General features: G+C 44.8%; 1 protein-coding gene across 4 annotated transcripts in view; it reads left to right on the forward strand.

Annotated features, from left to right (window-relative positions):
• Positions 1 to 25,302, forward strand: part of LOC110490742 (metabotropic glutamate receptor 8) — a 332,500-nt gene that overhangs the window by 282,538 nt on the left and 24,660 nt on the right. For 2 of the 4 annotated variants that reach the window (XM_036944571.2, XM_036944570.2), the window contains exons 7-9: positions 4,055 to 4,255; positions 4,539 to 4,589; positions 23,850 to 23,989. In XM_036944571.2, coding sequence (XP_036800466.1) covers positions 4,055 to 4,255; positions 4,539 to 4,589; positions 23,850 to 23,989 — 392 coding nt within the window. The remainder of the gene's footprint in view (positions 1 to 4,054; positions 4,256 to 4,538; positions 4,590 to 23,849; positions 23,990 to 25,302) is intronic. The other 2 variants (XM_090200388.1, XM_036944572.2) reach the window with 1 other exon arrangement.

Below are 25,302 nucleotides of genomic sequence, written 5' to 3' on the forward strand. Positions count from 1 at the left end.
ACGTCAGTGACTCAACCCACTCAAGTGATGCGTCAACCCACTAGCCTTAGCACAATGACTGGAAGTCTACGATAACTGTTAGCATGCTGTTTATGTGTGTACATTTCTTTGTGTGTGTGTGTGTGTGCTAGTTTGTAAGAGAACAAATATCTGCCTCTACAGCCAGGCTTATTATTACACATTCACAATGAGCTATGTAAATTCTCCCTGCCTTCCGCATGTGTTCTTCCAGATTATTAAAGCATAGCAGAACGGGCAAATTTAATTTAGCAGGGCTGGCATTGTCTGAGCTGACAGTGATGGAATGGCTGCAGTATGTGTGAGCGACAGTGTGTCACTAGGCAAGACAGTTAAGAACAAATTCTTATTTACATTGACAGCCTACCGGGGAACAGTGGGTTAATGGCAGATTTTTACTTTGTCAGCGCAGGGATTCGATCCAGCAATCTTACGGTTACGGGCCCAGCGCTTTAACCAGTAGGCTACCTGCCGACCCAGGGTTGGATCTCCTGTGTGTCAGACAGGGACAGACAGGGACAGACAGACAGTAGACATGACAACTGCTGTACCTCACCTTGCCAGCCAGTCAGCTAGGGGGGATTCAACTGTAATGATGCAATCGAAGGAAATGTAACAGCATTGTTTTCTGTAACGGCAGTAGCTCCACCAACCCTCCCCTGTAAGTCAGTAGAGGGAATGCAGAGGGTATCTAGTCCTCCATGCCTGCGCCAGAAATGGCACCCTATTCCCTATATAGTGCACTACTTTATGGGTACATTATATAGGGAATAGGATGCACCCTGTGTAGTCTTCTCTGGGGACTGAGATGAGATGGATGCCATTTTCTTTTTGAGCAGCTCAACAGGGTGATTGGCTATATGGTTGGCTGGACCGTAAGCCTGCTGTGTGTGTTTGTGTGTGTGTGTGTGTGTGTGTGTGTGTGTGTGTGTGTGTGTGTGTGTGTGTGTGTGTGTGTGTGTGTGTGTGTGTGTGTGTGTGACTGTAGGGTTTATGCTGTGTGTGTCACAGATCCCCCTGGTACTGATGCTCATTCTGTTCACCAGTTCAGGAGGTTTACGTCACCGGCTTTCTAGGCTTCACTGAACGGGATTCATTATCATCAACCCCAGGACTGTCTTGTCTGATTACACACACCTGGTTCCCATTTCCCCTGATTAGTATGTTATACAGTTGAAGTCAGACGTTTACATACACTTAGGTTGGAGTCATTAAAACTCGTTTTTCAACCACTCCACAAAAATCTTGTTAACAAACTATAGTTTTGGCAAGTCGGTTAGGACATCTACTTTGTGCATGACACAAGTAATTTTTCCGAAAACTGTTTACAGACAGATTATTTCACTTATAATTCACTGTATAACATTTCCAGTGGGTCAAAAGTTTACATACACTAAGTTGACTGTGCCTTTAAACAGCTTGGAAGATTCCAGAAAATGACGGTACCACATTCATCTGTACAAACAATAGTACACAAGTATGAACACCATGGGACCACACAGCCATTATACCGCTCAGGAAGGAGATGCGTTCTGTCTCCTAGAGATGAACGTACTTTTGTAGAGAAAAGTGCAAATCAATCCCAGAACAACAGCAAAGGACATTGTAAAGATACCTGAAAGGCCGCTAAGCAAGGAAGGAGCCACTGCTCCAAAACCGCCATAGAAAAGCCAGGCTACTGTTTGCAACTGCACATGGGGACAAAAATCTTACTTTTTGGAGAAATGTCTTCTGGTCTGATGAAACAAAAATATAACCTTTTTGCCGTAATGACCATTGTTATGTTTGGAGGAAAAAGGGTGACGCTTGCAAGCCGAAGAACACCATCCCAACAATGAAGCACGGGGGTGGCAGCATCATGTTGTGGGGGTGGCAGCATCATGTTGTGGGGGTGCTTTGCTGAAGGGGGGACTAGTGCACTTCACTAGTCCCTCCACCTCATGAGGTAGGAAAATGATGTGGATATATTGAAGCAACATCTCAAGAAGTTAAAGCTTGGTGGCAAATTGATCTTCCAAATGGACATTATCCCTAAGCATACCTCCAAAGTTGTGACAAATGGCTTAAGGACAACAAAGTCAAGGTACAAGAGTGGCCATCACAAAGCCCTGACCTCAATCCCATAGAAGGTTTATGGGCAGAACTGAAAAAACGTGTGCGAGCAAGGAGGCCTACAATCCTGACTCAGTTACACCAGCTCTGTCAGGAGGAATAGGCCAAAATTCACCCAACTTATTGTGGGAAGCTTGTGGAAGGCTACCCAAAATGTTTGACCCAAGTTAAACAATTTAAAGGCAATGCTACCAAATACTAATTGAGTTTATGTACACTTCTAACCCACTGGGAATGTGAAGAATGTGATGAAATAAAACCTGAAATAAATCCTTCTCTACTATTATTCTGACGTTTCACATTCTTAGAATAAAGTGGTGATCCTAACAGACCGAAGACAAGGAGTTTCTACTCGGATTAAATATCAGGAATTGTGAAGAAAACTGAGTTAAAATGTATTTGGCTAAGGTGTATGTAGACATCCGACTTCCGACTTCAACTGTATATGTGCCCTCTGTTCCCTCTCTCTTTGTCGGTTATTGTTCCCATGTCCGTTGGTGGTGTGAGTACCTATACGTTGGTGCAGCTGTTATCCTGCGTATTGTCCCGTGTAGTTCAACGAGGTTTACCCTCGCTCCTTTGTTTGGGAACAGCCCAGTGTTTTTGTACACATGTTTGTTTTGGGTGTATTAAAAACCCCTATTGTGTATTCCTGCGCCTGGCTCCAAAATCCGTTATACCAGCGGGACAGTGTGTCTGGGGCTTAGTAGCGATACAGTAGCTATCGCTCCAGCGTGTCAAGCCAAAGCCAGGATGGAATTCAGATTGAGTCTGATGGCTCAGCGCCTGTCCCCAGTGTTTCTTTACTGGCTTGGGTTATGTCAGTGGACTTCTTTATTCATGTTATAAGCTCTAAGGCACTGGGAGCTCTTTCCGATAGGATAAGCTCACAGATCCTATTTGGGATAAACTGAGTCAGTTCCTCTACAGTCAGTGCCTATACCTGGTGGGATTACCTAGGAGTGGAATGGCTCCGGACCGTGGGGGAAGCAGGACTTCGGATTTGAGTCCTGTCGATTTGAGTGGCTTTTAACTATTGGGACTGACTTCTATGATGGCTCCAGTGGGCCCACAATGTCCTTCTTAGTTGTTTGGTCTCTTGTGAAGTCAGCCTCCGTCCCCTGTTACTGTAATTTGGACCGTATCCTTCATAGAGAATAACCAGGTGTGTGTGTGTGTGTGTGTGTGTGTGTGTGTTTTGTGTGTGTCCTGCTCCTGCTAATGCATCACCTTCACGTGAGACTTGCCTGCTGTGTGGAAGCCGTTATAAAACTGAAATGGATTTCCTTCTCCTGAGCCTATTAATTCCACACAGACACGCGTATTGATTGAAGACTCTTGTTAATTCACCTAGCCCGGGCAAGTTTTTTATTTACAAATGTTTTGCTTTTTTTGCCCGAGGGCTTGTACTGCGTAAAACGCTGAGTTAAAAGCTGAAAGAATTCAATAAAAATTAGTTGCTTCTTAAATTCCTTTTTTTCCATTTTCTTTTGCAGTTCCACTTTAATAACGTTGATGAAAATGGTGGAAAGGCATCCTAATAAATTAGAGATGTTCATGTTTATGCATCAAGGAGTTTGTGCTTTTCGCCTCTTTATGAGCTAATTATGCTAATGATGCTATCAGTTACATAAGCACATATTCAACTGCATTAGAAAGAAAGCGAGTTTTCCGTGTGTGTGTGCGCATGTGTGCTCGCGTGTGTCAGTGTGTGTGTGTGTCACTGTGTGTGCGCTCAACTGAATAAAACAACATGTGACAGATGTTTGTGTTTGTGTGAAAGCAGTGTGACCAAGGTCAGTGTTTTTTTTTCTCACGAAAATGCTATTATAATGTAATGTTATACATTTAGCATCTTTGCCAAATAGACACTTGGATGTTTCCACCCACAGTGTAGCTAACTGTCCATCTGTCTCTCTCCCAGGTCTGGAGAAGGTTGGTCGGGACTCGAGCTACGAGCAGGAGGGGAAGGTGCAGTTTGTGATGGATGCCGTGTATGCTATGGCCCATGCACTGCACCGGATGCACCGGGAACTCTGCTATGGATACCCAGGCCTGTGCCCAAAGATGGCCAACATCGATGGCAAGGAACTACTCAGCCATATCAGAGCTGTCAACTTTAATGGTAAGTAGAGCACGGGCGCACGCGTGCAGACACGCACGCAGACACACACGCAGACACGCACGCACACACACTCTCTCTTCTTAGCCATATCCACAACATCAGCATCAACTTCGAGTCACACACCACTCCCTCATCAAAAGCCACCTCCTTTTGCCTCCTTTTGCTCTCTCCCCACTCCTTATCAGAGGACATCTTGAACATTCATTATGCTTTGACTACAGGGCAGTTCATGAAGTAGTTAGTGAAATGATTGACGTTTTGCCCCGTTTTTTTCCCCCCCTAGTGTCCTCCATGAGCCATGATCCATCCTCTCTGAGAGCAGTCCTCCCACAGAGTGCGTAGGGTTACCCATGCTATTCCTCCTCAGTGATACTTCCCTTTACTGGCTCTCACTGAAATAGTTCATACTACTAATACTCTCTTCATATTTCTCTGCTAATTATCTTAACTTATCCTGCTTCCTTTTCCTGCTAATGGCCATGCTACATTAATCTATTTTGTGCCTTATTATGTGTGCATAATATTCTATACAGGGCATTCGGAAAGTATTCAGGCCGCTTGACTTTTTCCACAGTTTGTTACGTTACAGCCTTATTCTGAAATGGATTCAATTGTTTTTTCCCCCCCGCATCAATCTACACACAATACCCCATAATGACATCACAATACCCCATAATGACATCACAATACCCCATAATGGCATCACAATACCCCATAATGACATCACAATACCCCATAATGGCATCACAATACCCCATAATGACAAAGAAAAACCTAGTTTAGACATTTTTGCTGAAGCACCTTTGGCAGCAATTACAGCTTTAAGTGTTCTTGGGTATGACGCTACAAGCTTGGAACACCTGTATTTGGGGAGTTTCTCCCGTTCTTCTCTGCAGATCCTCTCAAGCTCTGTCAGGTTGGATGTGGAGCGTTGCTACACAGTTATTTTTTTTGGTCTCTCCAGAGATGTTAGATCGGATTTAAGTCCGGGCTCTGGCTGTGCCACTCAAGGACCTTCAGAGACTTGTCCTGAAGCCACTCATGCGTTGCCTTGGCTGTGTGCTTAGGGTCATTGTCCTGTTGAAAGGTGAACCTTCGCCTCAGTCTGAGGTCCTGAGCGCTCTGGAGCAGGTTTTCATCAAGGATCTCTCTGTACTTTGCTGTTAATCTCTCAATCCTTGCCGCTGAAAAACATCCCCACAGCATGATGCTGCCACCGCCATGCTTCACCGTAGGGATGGTGCCAGGTTTCCTCCAGACGTAACGCTTGGAATTCAGTCAAAAGTGTTCAATCTTGGTTTCATCAGACCAGAGAATCTTGTTCATCATGGTCTGAGAGTCCTTTAGGTGCATTTTGGCAAACTCCACGTGGGCTGTCATGTGCTTTTTACTGAGGAGTGGTTTCTGTCTGGCCACTCTACCATAAAGGCCTGATAGATGGAGTGCTGCAGAGATGGTTGTCCTTCTGGAAGGTTCTCCCATCTCCACAGAGGAACTCTGGAGCTCTGTCATAGTGACCATCGGGTTCTTGGTCACTTCCCTGACCAAGGCCCTTCTCCCCCGATTGCTCAGTTTGGCCAGGCGCCAGCTCTAGGAAGAGTCTTGGCGGTTCCAAACTACTTCATTTTAAGAATGATGGAGGCCATTGTGTTCTTGGGGACCTTCAATACTGCACAAAGTGTTTGGTACTCTTCCCCAGATCTGTGCCTTGACACAATCCCATCTCGGAGCTCTACGGACAATTCCTTTGACCTCATGTCTTGGTTTTTTGCTCTGACATGCACTGTCAACTGTGGGACTTTATATAGACAGGTGTGTGACTTTCCAAATCATGAGAAATCAATTGAATTTAGCACAGGTGGACTCCAATCAAGTTGTAGAAGCATCTCAAGGATTATCAATGGAAACATGATGCATCTGAGCTCAATTTCAAGTCATCATAGCAAAGGGTCTGAATAATAAAATGAAATGTTTTTTGCTTTGTCATTATGGGGTGTTGTGTGTAAGGCCACGCCTCGACACACCCACCCGCTTGTTTATTCATCAAAACACATCCCTTTCGCGCCAACGCCAGCAAGTGCGCCGATAATTGTGATGGTGAAAATAGCTAAAATATTTCTGACACAAACCCTGGACCTACAGCGCTCCCACCTGAGCAAAATAGTTAATTGAATCAATTTTACAATAAGGCTGTAACGTAAGAAAATATGAACAAAAATGAAGGGGTCTGAATACTTTCCGAATGCACTGTACATTACGCAGTGGAGCTATTTAACTAGAGGTGCCATTGGGTATCCATCCCCTTCTCCTAACATAGTTACAACACTTTGTGCTTGCTGCAGATGGTAAACAACTTGGAGCTTGACTTGAGACTCCAGTAATGCTTTAAACTTGTTTTTATGAGTGGTGTGCTTATTTGACTGTTTTGTTCCTCTCGGCCCCCGAAGAGCATACTGTAAGTAGGCGGTACATCTCCCACTAAATAACATTAGACAGTTCATTTGAATATGTATTTTCTGCTTCTTTTGGTTATGGTATTATTTATTCATCTCGCCGCCTGCTCATTTGTTGTGTTTCCATTCAACTCCCGTGATTTGCATAATTTGTGTTGATCGATCCAAAATGAATTGCGTCCACGAGGCAGTTTTAAGACTGTAAGTGCATCAGGTCAAAATTGTATTCATACAGTGGCATTGTCGTCCAATCACAGACACTGAACAACACTTTACCACTCCAGTGGCTTCAGCAAAATCCACATGGATTGAATACAAATGAAATATTGTAAATACTGTAGCATCCATAGCCATACTGAAGAAAAATATAAACGTAACATGTAAAGTGTTGATCCCATGTTTCGTGAGCTGAAATAAAAGATCCCTGAAATGTTCCAAATGCACAAAAAGCTTATTTCTCTCAAATGTTCTGCACTAATGTGTTTACATCCCTGTTAGTAAGCATTTATCCTTTGCCAAGGTAATCAATCCACCTCACAGGTGTGGCATGTCAAGAAGCTGATTAAACAGCATGATCATTACACAGGTGAACCTTGTACAGGGGACAATAAAAGGCCACTCTAAAATTAGCAGTTTTGTCACACAACACAATGCCACAGATGTCTCAAGTTTTGAGGGAGCGTGCAATTGGCATGCTGACCACAGGAATGTCCAACAGAGCTGTTGCCAGAGAACTGAATGTTAATTTCTCTACCATAAGCCGCCTCCAACGTTGTTTTAGAGAATATGCCAGTACGTCCAACTGGACTCACAACCTCAGGCAATGTGTAAACAAGCTTCATCTGGTCAGCTACCCAGATAGCTGATGAAACTGAGGAGTATTTCTCTCTTTAATAAAGCCCTTTCGTGGGGGAAAACTAATTCTGATTCGCTGGGCCAGCTCCCCAGCGTGTGGCCCTGGCTCCCAAGTGGGCGGGCCTATGCCCTCCCAAGCCTACCCATGGCTGCGCCCATGCCCAGTCATGTGAAATCCATAGATTTCATAGAAATAGAAATCCATAAGCTATTGGGCCGATAAACACAAGGTTTCAGGTTCAAGTCCTACTATGGCCATTCTAGCCCTGATGAATACTAAACACACGGCTAACATAGTACTTCACCACCATTTTAGACAGTAACCTCCTTTAATAGAGCTAAATGTCATTGCCCACTTGACTGAGATGAATGTCGAAGGCCACGGAGCAGAGAGCAAGGCCTGACAAACTGCACTTTACCAGACTACTTACTAGAGATCAGTAAATCTTCTTCCTATTGACTGCTGCTGGTTTTTCGATGCCGAGAGGCCACAGTATGAATTTCTGTAGGGCTGTTGATGTTGTTTACATCTAGTATCTCGTCTTCAACAGGCCCGGGGCTACTCGACGGGATGCTTTCAAGCTAACTACACAGAGAAGCAGCATGTTGGTATCGATTTCTGCCCCTCTGGAGTTGAACAGGAGGTTAATAGTAATGATAGCAGAGGAGTGAATGTGTTTTTTGCTGGCGACCGATGTAGATAAAGTTGTAGACGTATGTTGTTTTGTGTTGTTCAGCTACAGCCTCTTATACTACATCATGTCTGGCATAGCAAGGTTACGGATGTTATTGGATAAAGTTAGGTGTGTGTGTGTGTGTGTGTGTGTGAGCGACGGGACGACGAGAGAGTTTAAGTCAGTGTGCGTCAGTAGAAGCACACTTCTATTCCTTGCTGTAGTTTAGTATGTAGCTCATCTGCACCCGTTAGGAGGGCATTGAGTCGGACCATCCACAGTGCCCTTGACATGGCCGCAGCAGGGGCCAGGGATCCATACCAATCAAATGCAACTTAGAGGAGCTGTGCTGATCCGATAGGCCCGATCCCCCTGCTTACTGACACAGGCGGAAAATCAATCCAGCGAGAGGAAGAGCCTAATTCAGTAGTGAGGTTTCAGAACGATCTAGGGAAAACACACACCAGGCGTGGAGATATCTCATGCAGACACACACACACACACTGGCCGGTGCACGTATTAATGATCCTTCCTCACAGAACCCTGCAGAGGATCTAACCTTTCTCAGCAGCATGAGATTGGACACTTGGATGACCCCTCCACTGACCCCCAGTGTGTGTGTGTGTGTGTATCCCTCCTTCCCTCCAGTGTTCAGGTGTTATCGATGTGCTCTCTGACTCCGACAGAAACTCATGCTGATGGAGAGAGCACCTTCCTGCTCGCGCACTTCCTAGCGCTATCCTTCCCTCTCTCTGCCCCTCTCCCGCTCTCCTTTATCTTCTCATTATCTCTCACTCCCCGTCTCTTTTTTCTCTCCTTTTCTCCCGTCTCCTTACCTATCTCTCTTGCTTTCACTCTCATACACACACCCAGACACACATGCACACCCAGATGGTGGTGCATTGCAGATCCAGGGGAAGGAAGACAATAAGGAACCGTACCTGTAGCAGCAATCACATGCTACATCGTGCGGACTGCATCTGATACCGGTTCTCCTGTTCTGTTCAGCTTGAGTCTCTACACCCTACAGCCCACAGTCATCTAAAGGACATTCTGGTTCTGTCCCAAATGGTACCCTGTTCCCTATATGGTGCATTCCCTATAGAGTAGTGCACACTTAGGGAATAGGGGGTCGTTCAGGAGGCATGGTTTGTCTCATGTCGAGCACCTACTTATTATGCAACCCACTTCAGACGTTGTGTTATCGCTTGATTCTATCCAGAGGCCATTGAATGACTTTGCTTGGATTTATTCAAACGTGTAAGTATGCTGCGGATATTTCCTATTTTCTTAGTCCAAAAACATGATGCTTCAGATTTGTCTCAACGTCGATGATGTTTTCCCTGTTGTGTTGCTCTTCTCTGTTTCTCTCTCCTTTTCGCCCTGGTCCGTCATCAGTCATCAGTCATCAGTCATCACCATGGAGGGATTGACTCGGAATGCAAGCAAGATATCAAACAGACTAGTGTCTCTTTCATCCTCTCAACTCAGACTGAGTGCCTCTCTTATCTAGAAACGTCGTGTTCTGTGGTTGCCTACCAACAACATCCCCTCTAGTACTGTAAGTCATTGTGACAACGCTCTGTGAAGTAACACATTTAGGGACTGTTATTGGCCCGAGAAAATCTCATTTCAGTTGCTGTCGGGCTATTGTGATTCAGTTTTCAATGAGCAGCTGAAGTGAATGTAGAAAAATAGCCACAACAAGTCTTTGAACACTTTGTAGGACAGATATCAAAAGACATCTTTACGTCTTCAATCAGTCTCTCATGTGAAGATGAGGTACGTTGGCAACCCTGCAGCTTCCGAGGACATGTGTGTCCCACCATTTCTGCTCTGATGAATAGGATAGTCTAGGCCAACGTCCCAAATGGCACAATATAGTGCACCTACAGGCCCTGGTCAAAAGGACCTGGTCTACATTGTGTTATTTAGTTTCTGTAAGCCATTTAATAAACTATAACTGACTAACATTGGAATTGGAGTTGATTCCAAGGCGATCCATAAAAGACCAAAAATACACAACTTGAAGCAACCACATATTTCGCCATGAAGCACGTTCTGATTGGCCAGTGAGAGGCCACGCCTCGACACACCCACCCGCTTGTTTATTCATCAAACACATCCCTTTCGCGCCAACGCCATCAAGTGCGCCGATAATTGTGATGGTGAAAATAGCTAAAATATTTCTGACACAAACCCTGGACCTACAGCGCTCCCACCTGCGCTTAGATTTACCATTCTGTTAGGTTTGTTAGAACAGAGCACAGAGTGGTATGACATGACACATAGTGCCTCCCACTACGCAGGTCACCTCCATTGTCCTCCATGAATCCTCGGGTGGTCTAATGAAAAGCTTGATAAGGTCTCCACTCTTCGCCGTCAATGTTCATCTCTTCGCTTTAATTCCTGAAAGTATTTCCAAGGTCCCCTCCTTTTCAGTCTATGAGAAACCTTAATTGTAGTTCCATGCGTGGGAAGGAAGGAATACAGCCTGTACTTTCACTTTCACACCGGGGTAAAACTTTGACAGAATACATTCAACTAAAACTGCAAAACCTTTTAGAAAATATATATACTTTTTTTTTTTTTTTTAGATAATGGAACTTTTCAGAAAATCTCCCCAAAACCTCCAATGGATGGACGGAGAGCTAGAAGCGTGTATTTTTTTTCTTCTCTCCTCTTTTCTTCTCTACACTTCATTGTTGTCTGTCAAATGAGTCATAGGGATACAAGCAGAGAGCTTTCATCCGTGTTCAGTGTTGAACATCAAGCCAAAATCATCTCTATTGTTCCCAGCTCCAGTGTGTCTGTCTGTAGAGCGTGGTTGAATGTCATTGATGTGTTCTTATGATCATTTATTAACTACCCTGTCCCCTGACAGTGTGGAGTGAGAATCCCCCGCTTTAGCAAGGAAAGAAAACATACACAAAGGACTGCTACACTTCCACTTTAGAACACTGGTGAGGATATTGACTGTATTGATCCAACTACAACCCTCATGGTAGTGCTACGTTCATTGAAACTGGAAATTCACAGTGTAGCGGGTCTCAGTCTTAGCGTCCTGTATAACAGTATTTTTTTTAATCCTCATTCACAAAAGCACAGGACGCTGGACAAAGAACTCGGGCAGAGAAATAGAACAATATCCACTCATTTTTTCCTACCCTAACAAAAAGTTATTTATTGAGCTACAGTGCAGTAGTGGCAGCTCCTATATTTTGACGATATTGTGGTCTTGGTCGGGGCCACCCTACACGAGGCTCTCCAGTACCCTTCTATGGAGAGGGCAGAAGAGCCAAAACCAATTAGGTCCTGAGACGTGGAGCCGTGGAGTCTGTGTGTGTGTGTGTGTGTGTGTGTGTGTGTGTGTGTGTGTGTGTGTGTGTGTGTGTGTGTGTGTGTGTGTGTGTGTGTGTGTGTGTGTGTGTGTGTGTGTGTAGAGCCGCGAGGAAAGGACATGACCAGGCTGGAAAGAGCTATCTCATTACAGCCCGTCTTCACAGGGCCAGCTGCTCTAGCTCTGACTGCTCAGGACAAGATGGACGCCGTCTCTACGGGAACCAGCCCGGGCTAACTAGCAAGGAATAACGGCTAGATGATGAACTTGACCCTAGCATGACAGCTATGCAGCCAGTTAGCGGGAAGAGAGAGGGAGAGAGGGGGATGTAGAGAGTAAGAAGAGGGATATACAATGCTGTGTGTAAGGTTTTTTGGACCTGTAGGCCAAATGAAATACAATCTAAATCGTATTCATATATGAGCTAGAATGAGCTTCACATCACCTCTGATCTCAGTGTTATTATGTTTATCGTCTGCAGGAAAACCGAGCAGAGCGTGTTTAGTTCAGAGCCTTGAAGACATGAGAGAGAGAGAGAATCACATTTTATTTGTCACATACACATGGTTAGCAGATGTTAATGCGAGTGTAGCGAAATGCTTGTGCTTCTAGTTCCGACAATGCAGTAATAACCAACGAGTAATCTAACCTAACAATTCCACAACTACTACCTTATACACACAAGTGTAAAGGGATAAAGAATATGTACATAAAGATATATGAATGAGTGATGGTACAGAACGGCATAGGCAAGATGCAGTAGATGGTATAGAGTACAGTATTATCATGACGTTGGCCTCTTTGAGTATAGCAACCCTTCTCCCTGCCTCCCCCTTGCCTCCTTCAACTAGGCTGCTGTGGTCAGAGGTCATACATTTCTGAGAAGACATCATGGACACACAGTTATAGAGTAGTTTTTCATGGAGACAAAGGAAATCCTTCCACCTCACAGAACTTGAGGTACGAACAAATTTCGGAGTAAGTGTAAAAGATGGGTGAAGAATCCAGCTACGAACTGGTCCGTTTGTCACAACTTGGGAACGTCATGGGAGACGATATGGCCACATTACCATAACGCTGTTTTTTAATAGCCTCAGATATGAGGTTTACATCTAATTGTTGTATAAGATGAATGAGTGAGTATGATACTGTTTACACAATTTTACAATGTGATTTCGGACTGTTTAATGAAGGAAAACTCAAAAGGGAATTGGATTTGAACTAAATCAGAGGACCGCCCCTGAACCCAGTTAGGGTCAGACATCCTGGGGCAGACCATTTCTGCCATTCCGAATAAAACCCAACTTTCTCCATTAGGAGGGGGACAAAGGTTGTAGACCATTGCTGAATCTTTTAACCATACCATACCACGTGGTTAAACTCTTAATCTGCAGCTAGGAATTCAGTATCATTGAACGCGAAGAACGACAACTGCCGAAACATCCATTCTATAACGAATGTCACTTTGAACTATCCCCTCTAACCGAGAGAGAGAGATGGAGAGAGGTGGACAATTCTACGAAAGACACAAACTTTTCACCAGCGATCAAGACGACACACTGAGCGTAAATATATATATATTGATTGCAATTGTTCCCGGATGAGTGAGAAGTTCATGTGTAAAGGATTAGCATTTTAATTGTTATAATTAACTCTGTAGTGACTTCTTAGTCGACCCCCCCATTTCCCCTTTGTCTAACAAGCCAACATGCCGGTTCATTTTCCTATCATTTCATGTAACCACTTTTACCATGTTTGTTTGTTTATGCATTTCCATGAATTACTTAGTTAGTAATAAATAAATGATTTGAGACAATTGATGTAAGGATGACTCATAGTGAAGACTGGGTTTGTGCAGATAACCAACAATTTACAACGTTTGGAATGAGACTAACGTGAGGTAAAGTAAATAAATCATTAATCAGAAGACTATTGATCAGTTATGAAAATATCTGAAAGGTTATATTGGGAAATTATAACTTTGTAATCTGAATACTTTCCTTGGTGCCCCAACTTCCTAGTTAATTACAGTTACATGATTATTCAGTTTAATCGCATAAGACTAATTATGGGAATCTTTGATAAAAACTAAGTCTTCAATTTAATGATAGTAAAGACACGGCAGTATATTCATATGAGATGAGTAATGTAGGGTATATAAACATAAAGTGGCATAGTTTAAAGTGGCTAGTGATACATGTATACATAAAGATGGGAAGATGCAGTAGATGATATAGAGTACAGTATATTCATATGAGATGGGTAATGTAGGGTATATAAACATAAAGTGGCATAGTTTAAAGTGGCTAGTGATACATGTATACATAAAGATGGGAAGATGCAGTAGATGATATAGAGTACAGTATATACATATGAGATGAGTAATGTAGGGTATATAAACATAAAGTGGCATAGTTTAAAGTGGCTAGTGATACATGTATACATAAAGATGGGAATATGCAGTAGATGATATAGAGTACAGTATATACATATGAGATGGGTAATGTAGGGTATATAAACATAAAGTGGCATAGTTTAAAGTGGCTAGTGATACATGTATACATAAAGATGGGAAGATGCAGTAGATGATATAGAGTACAGTATATACATATGAGATGAGTAATGTAGGGTATATAAACATAAAGTGGCATAGTTTAAAGTGGCTAGTGATACATGTATACATAAAGATGGGAATATGCAGTAGATGATATAGAGTACAGTATATACATATGAGATGAGTAATGTAGGGTATATAAACATAAAGTGGCATAGTTTAAAGTGGCTAGTGATACATGTATACATAAAGATGGGAATATGCAGTAGATGATATAGAGTACAGTATATACATATGAGATGGGTAATGTAGGGTATATAAACATAAAGTGGCATAGTTTAAAGTGGCTAGTGATACATGTATACATAAAGATGGGAAGATGCAGTAGATGATATAGAGTACAGTATATACATATGAGATGAATAATGTAGGGTATATAAACATAAAGTGGCATAGTTTAAAGTGGCTAGTGATACATGTATACATAAAGATGGGAAGATGCAGTAGATGATATAGAGTACAGTATATACATATGAGATGAGTAATGTAGGGTATGTAAACAATATATTAAGTAGCATTGTTTAAAGTGGCTAGTGATATATTTTTACATCAATTTCCATTATTAAAGTGGCTGGAGTTGAGTCAGTATGTTGGCAGCAGCCACTCAATGTTAGTGGTGGCTGTGTAACAGTCTGATGGCCTTGAGATAGAAGCTGGTTTTCAGTCTCTCGGTCCCAGCTTTGATGCACCTGTACTGACCTCGCCTTCTGGATGATAGCGGGGTGAACAGGCAGTGGCCCAGGTGGTTGTTGTCCTTGATGATCTTTATGGCCTTCCTGTGACATCGGGTGGTGTAGGTGTCCTGGAGGGCAGGTAGTTTGCCCCCGGTGATCCGTTGTTTCCTCTGGAGAGCCTTACGGTTGTGGGCGGAGCAGTTGCCGTACCAGGCGGTGATACAGCCCGACAGGATACTCTCGATTGTGCATCTGTAGAAGTTTGTGAGTGCTTTTGGTGACAAGCCCAATTTCTTCAGCCTCTGAGGTTGAAGAGGTGCTGCTGCGCCTTCTTCACAACGCTGTCTGTGTGGGTGGACCAATTCAGTTTGTCCGTGATGTGTACGCAGAGGAACTTAAAACTTACTACCCTATCCACTACTCTCCACTACTGTCCTGTCGATGTGGATAGGGGGGTGCTCCCTCTGCTGTTTCCTGAAGTCCACAATCATCTCCTTTGTTTTGTGTGTGAGGTTATTTTCCTGACACCACACACTGAAGGCCCTCACCTCCTCCCTGTAGGCCGTCTCATCATTGTTGGTAATCAAGCCTACCACTGTAGTGTCGTCCGCAAACTTGATGATTGAGTTGGAAGCGTGCATGGCCACGCAGTCGTGGGTGAACAGGGAGTACAGGAGAGGGCTCAGAACGCACCCTTGTGGGGCCCCAGTGTTGAGGATCAGCGGGGTGGAGATGTTGTTACCTACCCTCACCACCTGGGGGGGCGGCCCGTCAGGAAGTCCAGTACCCTGTTGCACAGGGCGGGGTCGAGACCCAGGGTCTCGAGCTTGATTTGGAGGGTACTATGGTGTTAAATGCTGAGCTGTAGTCGATGAACAGCATTCTCACATAGGTATTTCTCTTGTCCAGATGGGTAAGGGCAGTGTGCAGTGTGGTTACGATTGCGTCGTCTGTGGACCTATTGGGGCGGTAAGCAAATTTGAGTGGGTCTAGTGTGTCAGGTAGGGTTGAGGTGATATGGTCCTTGACTAGTCTATCAAAGCACTTCATGACGACGGAAGTGAGTGCTACGGGGCGGTAGTCGTTTAGCTCAGTTACCTTAGCTTTCTTAGGAACAGGAACAATGGTGGCCCTCTTGAAGCATGTGGGGAAAGCAGACTGGGATAAGGGTTGATTGAATATGTCCGTAAACACACCAGCCAGCTGATCTGCTTATGCTCTGAGGACACGGCTGGGGATGCCGCCTGGGCCGGCAGCCCTGCGAGGGTTAACACGTTTAAATGTTTTACTCACGTTGGCTGCAGTGAAGGAGAGCCCGCAGGTTTTGGTTGCGGGCCGTGTCAGTGGCACTGTATTGTCCTCAAAGCAAGCAAAAAAGTCATTTAGTCTGTAAACAAAAATATTTTTAAAAATCAGACCTTTTTTACAGAATAAATAACTGTTTTGCTCGCTTTGAGGGAGAGACAGAGAGAGAGAGAGAGACAGAGAGAGAGACAGACAGAGAGAGATAGAGAGAGCGACAGAGAGAGAGAGTGTAACGTCTGCTTCCAACTCACACTCTCAAACACATAGATCCCCTGAATGCAGCTCACTTTCCAGATCCCAATCAGCCAAATTCTGATCACCTGTTCACACACCTGTATGTCATTCACACACTATTTAGTTCAGTTCTTTGCTCCTCATCTTTGTGAGGTATTGTTTTTTTTTGACACACTTCTCTTCAGAGCTGTTTTTCCTGTAATTTACTCCTCACGTGTATGATAGGTTTTGCCTGCCTCACTAATGACACCTTTTGCCTATTCCCTGCCTGTACATTAGCTTCGAATTTCCTGTCATTCACCTATTGCCTCATTTCCCGGGTCGACGTTACTAGCCTTTTCCCTGCCTGTACTGTTGCCGTTTGGTCCCCCTGTGTATGACCTGCTGCCTGCCCCTGGACCCAGCTACCTGCCTCCTCCTGTGGTCCTTTATTTTAAACACCTGCTGTGCCCTGCGTTTGAAACCAGCTCTCTGTCTCCCTCGTGTTCATGAGAGAGAGCGAGAGAGAGAGAGAGAGAGAGAGAGAACTTGACCCTAGCATGACAGCTATACAGCCAGTTAGCGGGAAGAGAGAGGGAGGGAGGGGGATGGAGAGAGTAAGAAGAGGGATATACAACGCTGTGTGTAAGGGAGAGAGCAGACAAATCATGAGAAAACAAAAAGATAATTACTTCAACAAGCCTTTGTACACTTCAATCAGTCGCTCATATGAAGAAAATAAGGTACATTGGCAACCCTGCAGAACTAAAGTCTCCCAATGTTCTGACCTTCATCTCCAGTCTACTATTCCCTCTCTGTGCTTTGTCCCCATATTAACAGTATTACACAGCCTCAAACTGTGGATGAGCCACCGGATGGCTGGACAGGGGAGACTGATGAGACTGAGACTGAATGGACGCTTCATTTGCTGCTGCCGCTCGCAGAAAATACCCCCTCCCCCCCCCGTACCTCTGTCTGTCCGTGTATGTGCGGCCTACCGCCTCCCCCCACTCACAACGTTAGAAGAGCAATCAATACCTGGAGATAAGTTCAATAAGCCGGAAATCTCAGACAGCTGTTTCGGGGAGACTTAAGGCATCGCTCTCTGTCTGCCGCTTGCCTGCCGGGCCACCACACACTGAACACTTCCTCAGCCCAGGTGACCAGAAGCTATCAGATAGCCATTGGAGGATTAATAGAATATTAAGCCATGCGGTGTCAGCTGTGATTGTAAATGCATCCTTTTAATTCACTCTAAATGCATTTTAAAATGCTGGCATTAGACTAACTGACATCACCAGATGTATGGACCCGCAGATCTCGCTCCTCTGCCACAGTCACACCGTAATGAAATCAGCGAGGCCATTAGGCCTTTGTGAGAAATGCGACATTACCTCATCGGCCTATGATAGTTGTGTCGTGTGTGTGTCTGCTAAAGTCAGTAAACAGAGGAGGTATATCTGCTATGGCAGCTGGTCTCTCTAGCCTCCTGGATACGCACTGCTGCCTTCTCTCTTTCATTATGCACACTAACAATAGTGCTCTAGGAAACCATTCTATCTCCCCCTCTCCCTTTGCCCATCTCTCTCTCTCTCTCTCTATCTCTTTCCACCCTCCCCTCTTTCTCCCTCCCTCCCTCCCTCCCTCCCTCCCTCCCTCCCTCCCTTGCTCTACTCTGTTCTGGGGAAGATAATCAAAAGACTTCCTCTTGAGAGGAAAGAGAGGAAGAGGAGAAGTCAACAGGAACGGGAGGCTTTTGTCAAGTTCAGACTGAGGGCCACTTAGTTTGGAGCTCCTCCAAAAAAGGTGTTTTCTTCAGCTGCGGTGTTTCGTAACTCTGTGATTAAATATCTTCCCATGGCCTAATGATAGTAGGGCTTAGAGGAGAAGTGCAATGGTTTGGATGGTTTTGAAACTTGCCCGAGGCAGGCAAGAACTGCGAATGACCAACTAGGACAATAAAAAAGCACAGGCAAATGATCAAATCTCAGACCAACTGTCAAATGTAAAGTACCTAAAGCATCCAGAGATCTTGAGGCCAAAACATCTTCGGTTGACATGAGGACTCTTGACGTTGAGTTTAGAGTCGAAAAAACCACCAAAAACCACCATTACTCACCCGCCCACTTCTAAACTAAAACGGCACATGACCAATGGCTACACAGCCTCTGTGCTCCCTTCCAATGTGAAACACAACAAAAAGGCTGGCTCTGGCTCCTGCTTTCACATCCTGATAAACTATATGCCACAGGTTTCTGGTAGTTTAATAATCATTATAATCAGCTGACGTGTTGAGCCAAGAAGCACTCATCTCATTATAAACCCGGTAGATATTCTCCCTCACCATATTAACTGCACGGATGGGCTACCCACATGATGCCTGCGGGTGGATGGAGGGTTAGGGCACAGCGAAGAAAGGCTTCTGTATGCCAGAAGCATGTATGTAATGGATCGTAATCAAGTGAATTATTAGGCTAACGCATATGTCTTATAGGAGAGGGGGGGAGGGGGGGAGAGGGGGGGTTAAAAAGAGAGACACATGAAGACAAGAGAAAGAAATGAAGAGAGCCGCACGAAGACAAGAGAAAGATGGGAAGAGAGCATCACGAAGACAAGAGAAAGATAGGAAGAGAGCCACACGAAGACAAGAGAAAGATGGGAAGAGAGCCACACGAAGACAAGAGAAAGATGGGAAGAGAGCCACACGAAGACAAGAGAAAGATAGGAAGAGAGCCACACGAAGACAAGAGAAAGATGGGAAGAGAGCCACACGAAGACAAGAGAAAGATGGGAAGAGAGCCACACGAAGACAAGAGAAAGATAGGAAGAGAGCCACACGAAGACAAGAGAAAGATGGGAAGAGAGCCACATGAAGACAAGAGAAAGATAGGAAGAGAGCCACACGAAGACAAGAGAAAGATGGGAAGAGAGCCACACGAAGACAAGAGAAAGATGGGAAGAGAGCCACACGAAGACAAGAGAAAGATAGGAAGAGAGCCACACGAAGACAAGAGAAAGATGGGAAGAGAGCCACATGAAGACAAGAGAAAGATGGGAAGAGAGCCACACGAAGACAAGAGAATGATAGGAAGAGAGCCACACGAAGACAAGAGAAAGATGGGAAGAGAGCCACACGAAGACAAGAGAAAGATGGGAAGAGAGTCACATGAAGACAAGAGAAAGATGGGAAGAGAGCCACACGAAGACAAGAGAAAGATAGGAAGAGAGCCACACAAAGACAAGAGAAAGATGGGAAGAGAGCAACACGAAGACAAGAGAAAGATGGGAAGAGAGCCACATGAAGACAAGAGAAAGATGGGAAGAGAGCCACATGAAGACAAGAGAAAGATAGGAAGAGAGCCACACGAAGACAAGAGAAAGATAGGAAGAGAGCCACACGAAGACAAGAGAAAGATGGGAAGAGAGCCACATGAAGACAAGAGAAAGATGGGAAGAGAGCCACACGAAGACAAGAGAAAGATAGGAAGAGAGCCACATGAAGACAAGAGAAAGATGGGAAGAGAGCCACATGAAGACAAGAGAAAGATAGGAAGAGCCACACGAAGACAAGAACAAGATAGGAAGAGAGCCGCACGAAGACAAGAGAAAGATAGGAAGAGAGAGAGAGAGAGAGAGAGAAAGAACGAGAAAGAATGAGGGAGGAGGAAAAGGGAGGATCAACCGTACATGTTTAGGAGGAGGAGGGAGTTGAGTTATTATTATCACAGAGATGTTTCCTCATATGCCAGGTAGAGCCTCCCCTGAGGTAACCGGTTAGTGTGGGATAGAGGGATGGAGGGAAAATGGAGACGAAGATGTGTCCTCATTACTGCATGTGTGTGTTTGTGTGTGTGCATCCCTGCGTGCGTGTGCCTACGCGCATGCTTCTGTGCGGACGTGCATGTGTGTGTGTGTTGTCTCCCCCATTAGCAGTACAGATGTATGCCCCACACTGCTGGGTGCTGGCAGCCACTCTCTCTCATCTCCTCCTCTCAGCTCCTTCTTCCATGTTATGTTTAATTCATCTGGGTTGCAGGGTGATTTCTGCATCAGGCCTATCAAAACACTCTCTGTTTCTGTCACGATAGTGGGGAGACTTTTGAACCCTCGTTCAGCCGGTCCCTCTCTCCTGTATTCTCCCCATCAGAGATTTTACCCATGCTAAAACACGTTCTCTCTCTCTCTCTCTCTCTCTCTCCGGGGATCCACAGGGAAGAGCTGTTGGCAGGGTATGCAGTGATTATCTCAGATTAGGAGGATGTTGCCTGTAGACACTGATCTTAGGTCTTTCTCACCCTTAATGGTTTAGGTTAGGATTAGGAAAGAGTAAGCTGATCCTAGACCTGTGCCTTGTAACTGTATCTTCAGGGGTTTGCCTCCCTGCCTTTTAGTAGGAGTACAACTTACCTAGAATCCATTCTCTCTACCCACAAACTGCACAGCAGAAAGACAACCTCACCTCAAACCACACATAAGCCTGAGTGTCTGACTGGAAAAGATCAGGTTCAAACAACAGTCTTCCATCTGAAAAACCCTACTCTCTACTTCAGCTCATGGTCTCATCTCACCATCGCCCACCACTAGCTGAGGACCTGTGTGTCGGTTAAAGGGGCCTCTTACCCCATTCTCCTTTGGGGGTTGTGTCTGGTCATGTGAGATGTACTATAAAGACCAATGAGGGCGAGGTCGATGAAAGGACTTTGGTGTGTTGTTTGGCTCGTCCAGTTCAATAGTTGTTGCGGCTACCCACTGAAGGGTGAGTTTGCGGTTTGTCGTGTGTGTGTGTTTGTGTGTTTGTGTGTTGTGGTAAAGAAGGGTAAATGTTGTTGCTTACACTGACACAGTGAAGGTCATGGTTAACGATCGTGTGAAATTTAATGTCGATATCTCCATGTTACTACTTTCAGAAATGGCTCAGGGACCATGCTCCACTGACTTGTACTGCTGGGCTCGAATTGCCCTTATACGGGACATACTGAACAATTATATGAGTCAGCTTGCTTGTATCCAGTAATCGTCATCAGAGTAGCTAATATGGTTAGGGACAGGCTCTTTCCGGAGATGACGTTTATGTGTGTCAGTGCGTGTCTGTGCATGTGTGTGCGCATCCGTTTGTGTATGTGTGTGTGTGTGTAACTTGCATCAGTCGCGTCTGCATTAATCGGCCTCGTTGGTTGGACAGGGAACAGTGAGAAATATTGGGCCGTATATTGACACCAATTTGACGGTCAGAAATCCTTTCCTGAGGATGTGCCATGTTTCATTTCCGCACGGATGAGATGGAGTCCTCTCCCATTTGCAATGCATGTTCCCCCGCTGTTGTGCAAAGCGAGGGATGAACGGAGAGGAGAAGAGGAAGAGAAGAAGTTGTTCCCACTCACTGATAGTGTGATAGTATTCGTGTTCTGCTTCTCTACCAGCATCGTGTGTGTGTGTGTGGGTGTGTGGGTGGGTGGGTCGGGGATTTATAGGGAGCTGTGTTGCACTGCTAGCCTTAACAATTTGTAGCCTGGGTGGCAGAATTGTAACAACCAGTCTGGACACTTCTCTCTCTGTTCTAATGATGCAAGGCAGGAGGAGACAGACAAACAGACAGGAGCAAGCGGCCAGCGCCGGCGTCTGGCGTCTTTGAGATGTGGCGGGCGGGGCTGTGTGGAGGCAGGTTAAAGATAGTGGTTTACCCAGAGTCCTTTGGAAATCTTCTCATTCATTACCACTGGAATATATATATATATATAGAGCGAGAGAGAGAGGTTTCCTAGAGCACTATTGTTAGTGTGCATATTGAAAGAGAGAAGGCAGCAGTGCGTATCCAGGAGGCCTGAGAGACCAGCTGCCATAGCAGATAGAGAGAGGAGTTTACTTCTCTGTTTCACTACATTATCTCTGTCTTTCACTTTTTCTCTCTTTCTCTCTCTCGGTAGATCTCTCAACTTTGCCTTTCTCTCTTATTCTCCTAGTATGTATTTCCCAGCTACTCTCCCTTTCGTTCCGTCAGATATGGTAGATTGTTGCCATGACGTACAGCTTTCGGTAGGAATGTCAGTAATGCACAACTCTTTTAAGATTTATATTTGTAATTACATTACTGCTTTGATGGGCCAGATTCTCCACCCGCGCTGCTGCCGCGCTGAAATATTGGATTTCAAAGATTCATAAGAGGAGAGAGAACCAGAGATAGAAAGGGAGAGAGAGAGTGAGAGGGAGGGAGAGGAAGAGAGAGAGAGAACGGATGAGGAGGCTGTGAGTTTAGCATAATCGGTGGAGAGAAAAGCCCATCTGTGAAATACTTTGCGCCTGGGGTGGTTGAGGCTGTTCACACACACACACACACACACACACACACACACACACACACTTTTTGCATAATTCATATGTGTGACAGCTGAGCCCGGCTCGTTAGGGTGACAGGTATACACGAGGCTACTGACTGATTTCTTAAAGATATCCATAAAAAGTGTTGTTTAAAGTTTGAAACACAAGCCACCTGGGAGACACACCAAACATGTGGAAGAAGGTGCTCTGGTCAGATGAAACCAAAATTGAACTTTTTGGCAACAATGCAAAACGTTATGTTTGGCGTAAAAGCAACACAGCTGAACACACCATCCCCACTGTCAAACATGGTGGTGGCAGCATCATGGTTTGGGCCTGCTTTTCTTCAGCAGGGACAGGGAAGATGGTTAAAATTGATGGGAAGATGGATGGAGCCAAATACAGGACCATTCTGGAAGAATGAGACTGGGACGGAGATTTGTCTTCAAACAAGACAATGATCCAAAACATAAAGCAAAATCTACAATGGAATGGTTCAAAAATAAACATATCCAGGTGTTAGAATGGCCAAGTCAAAGTCCAGACCTGAATCCAATCGAGAATCTGTGGAAAGAACTGAAAACTGCTGTTCACAAATGCTCTCCATCCAACCTCACTGAGCTCGAGCTGTTTTGCAAGGAGGAATGGGAAAAAATGTCAGTCTCTCGATGTGCAAAACTGATAGAGACATACCCCAAGCGACTTACAGCTGTAATCGCAGCAAAAGGTGGCGCTACAAAGTATTAACTTAAGGGGGCTGAATAATTTTGCACGCCCAATTTTTCAGTTTTTGATTTGTTAAAAAAGTTTGAAATATCCAATAAATGTCGTTCCACTTCATGATTGTGTCCCACTTGTTGTTGATTCTTCACAAAAAAATACAGTTTTATATCTTTATGTTTGAAGCCTGAAATGTGGCAAAAGGTTGCAAAGTTCAAGGGGGCCGAATACTTTCGCAAGGCACTGTATATACACACCATAGTTGTATATATAAGTTAGTCCAAAACTATTTTGTGTTGGACCAAATCATGTATTGGTGTGAAAAATGCAGAACTACAAAATATTACAGTATGGTAAATTAGCTGTCTGTGTGATGAATTACATACAGTGTGTCTTCTTGTTAATCCTTTCCCACCATCTCTGTCTTCCAGGAAGTGCCGGTACTCCAGTGGTGTTCAATGAGAACGGCGACGCCCCTGGACGGTACGACATCTTCCAGTACCAGAGCACCAACCGCTCTACCAGAGAGTACAAGGTCATAGGCACCTGGACCAACAAACTACACCTAAATGTGAGACTAACATAATAGCAATATCTATCTTTTGTGATCTAGCGTTGTCATATTCAAAGGTATTCATATAGAGCCTGGTCCCGGCTCTGTTTGTGCCTTCATGTCAACATATTTGGCATGACAATGAACAAGGACTTGACATAATAGCACAAACAGCTGGGAAATCGCACACATTTTATAGATATCAGCATTCATTCAAGGTCGAGTCTTGAAACTTCAGATTTCAATTCATTCGTTATCATCCAGAACTTGTTTTCGTGTCATGTTTGGGTCCCATCTCTTCCCAGTGTTTTTTTGGCCTACATTCTTACAGTACTTCTGAGTAGTTTGTGTTCCTGCACACATACAGTTACTGCTCAGTGCTTGACTTTCAGTGAGCAGCTACTTGTTATTCAGCTGTTACTGATTGGAATACACACACACACACACACACACACACATACACACACACACACACACATGAACATACACACGAACACACGAATACACACATACACATACGCGCACACTTTCTGCATCATTAATATATGTGACCTGAGCCCGGCTCGTTAGGGTGAAGAGAGAGAGAGCCGGAAGGGAGGAGAGGGAGGGATAGAGCTAGGAAGTGTGCGAGCAGGAAGGTGCTCTCTCCTCTTCATCAGCATGAGTTTCTGTCGGAGTCAGAGAGCACATCGATAACACCTGAACACTGAAGGGAGGGAGGGACACACACACAGACAGACAGACAGACAGACAGACAGACAGACAGACAGACAGACAGACAGACAGACAGACACACACACACACACACACACACACACCCAGGCCACAAGAGGAGAGGTGATGGGGCTAATAGCTTCTTAATGCCTCTGCATGCCTGTCTGAGATCCACAGCCTTGGTAAACGAGCAGTGTGTTCACACACAGATAGATTCCTAGGACAGACAGGCTGGGCACGGTTGGGCTGGAGGTTGGGCTGTACTCTCTGAGGGATCTTAAAACCATCTGCTCTGGTCGTACGTGCAGCGATCAGTCAGGCAGCACACATGCTGTACACCTACACCTAACAATGCTGTACACCTAGACCTATCTGACTCCCCTTACTTACTGCTTACCTGCACGTATCATTCACAACGGTATAAGCGGATCAGTTCGGACTGTAGAAGCTAAATTGGCTGGACTCGGAGACTGCAGAATTGGCTGGGAGGAAAATGGAAGTTAGGCTCAAATGCTGAACATTGTCTATTGAACTTCTCTTTTCTTCCAGGGCTAAATTTCTCTTGTGAGTTCACTTTGTTCTTCGATCTATTTACCTTGGCTGGACTGGGAGGCAGC

This window comes from Oncorhynchus mykiss, chromosome 15 (genome assembly GCF_057628025.1).
Source record: "Oncorhynchus mykiss isolate SJ-2025 chromosome 15, ASM5762802v1, whole genome shotgun sequence".
NCBI lineage: Eukaryota > Metazoa > Chordata > Actinopteri > Salmoniformes > Salmonidae > Oncorhynchus > Oncorhynchus mykiss.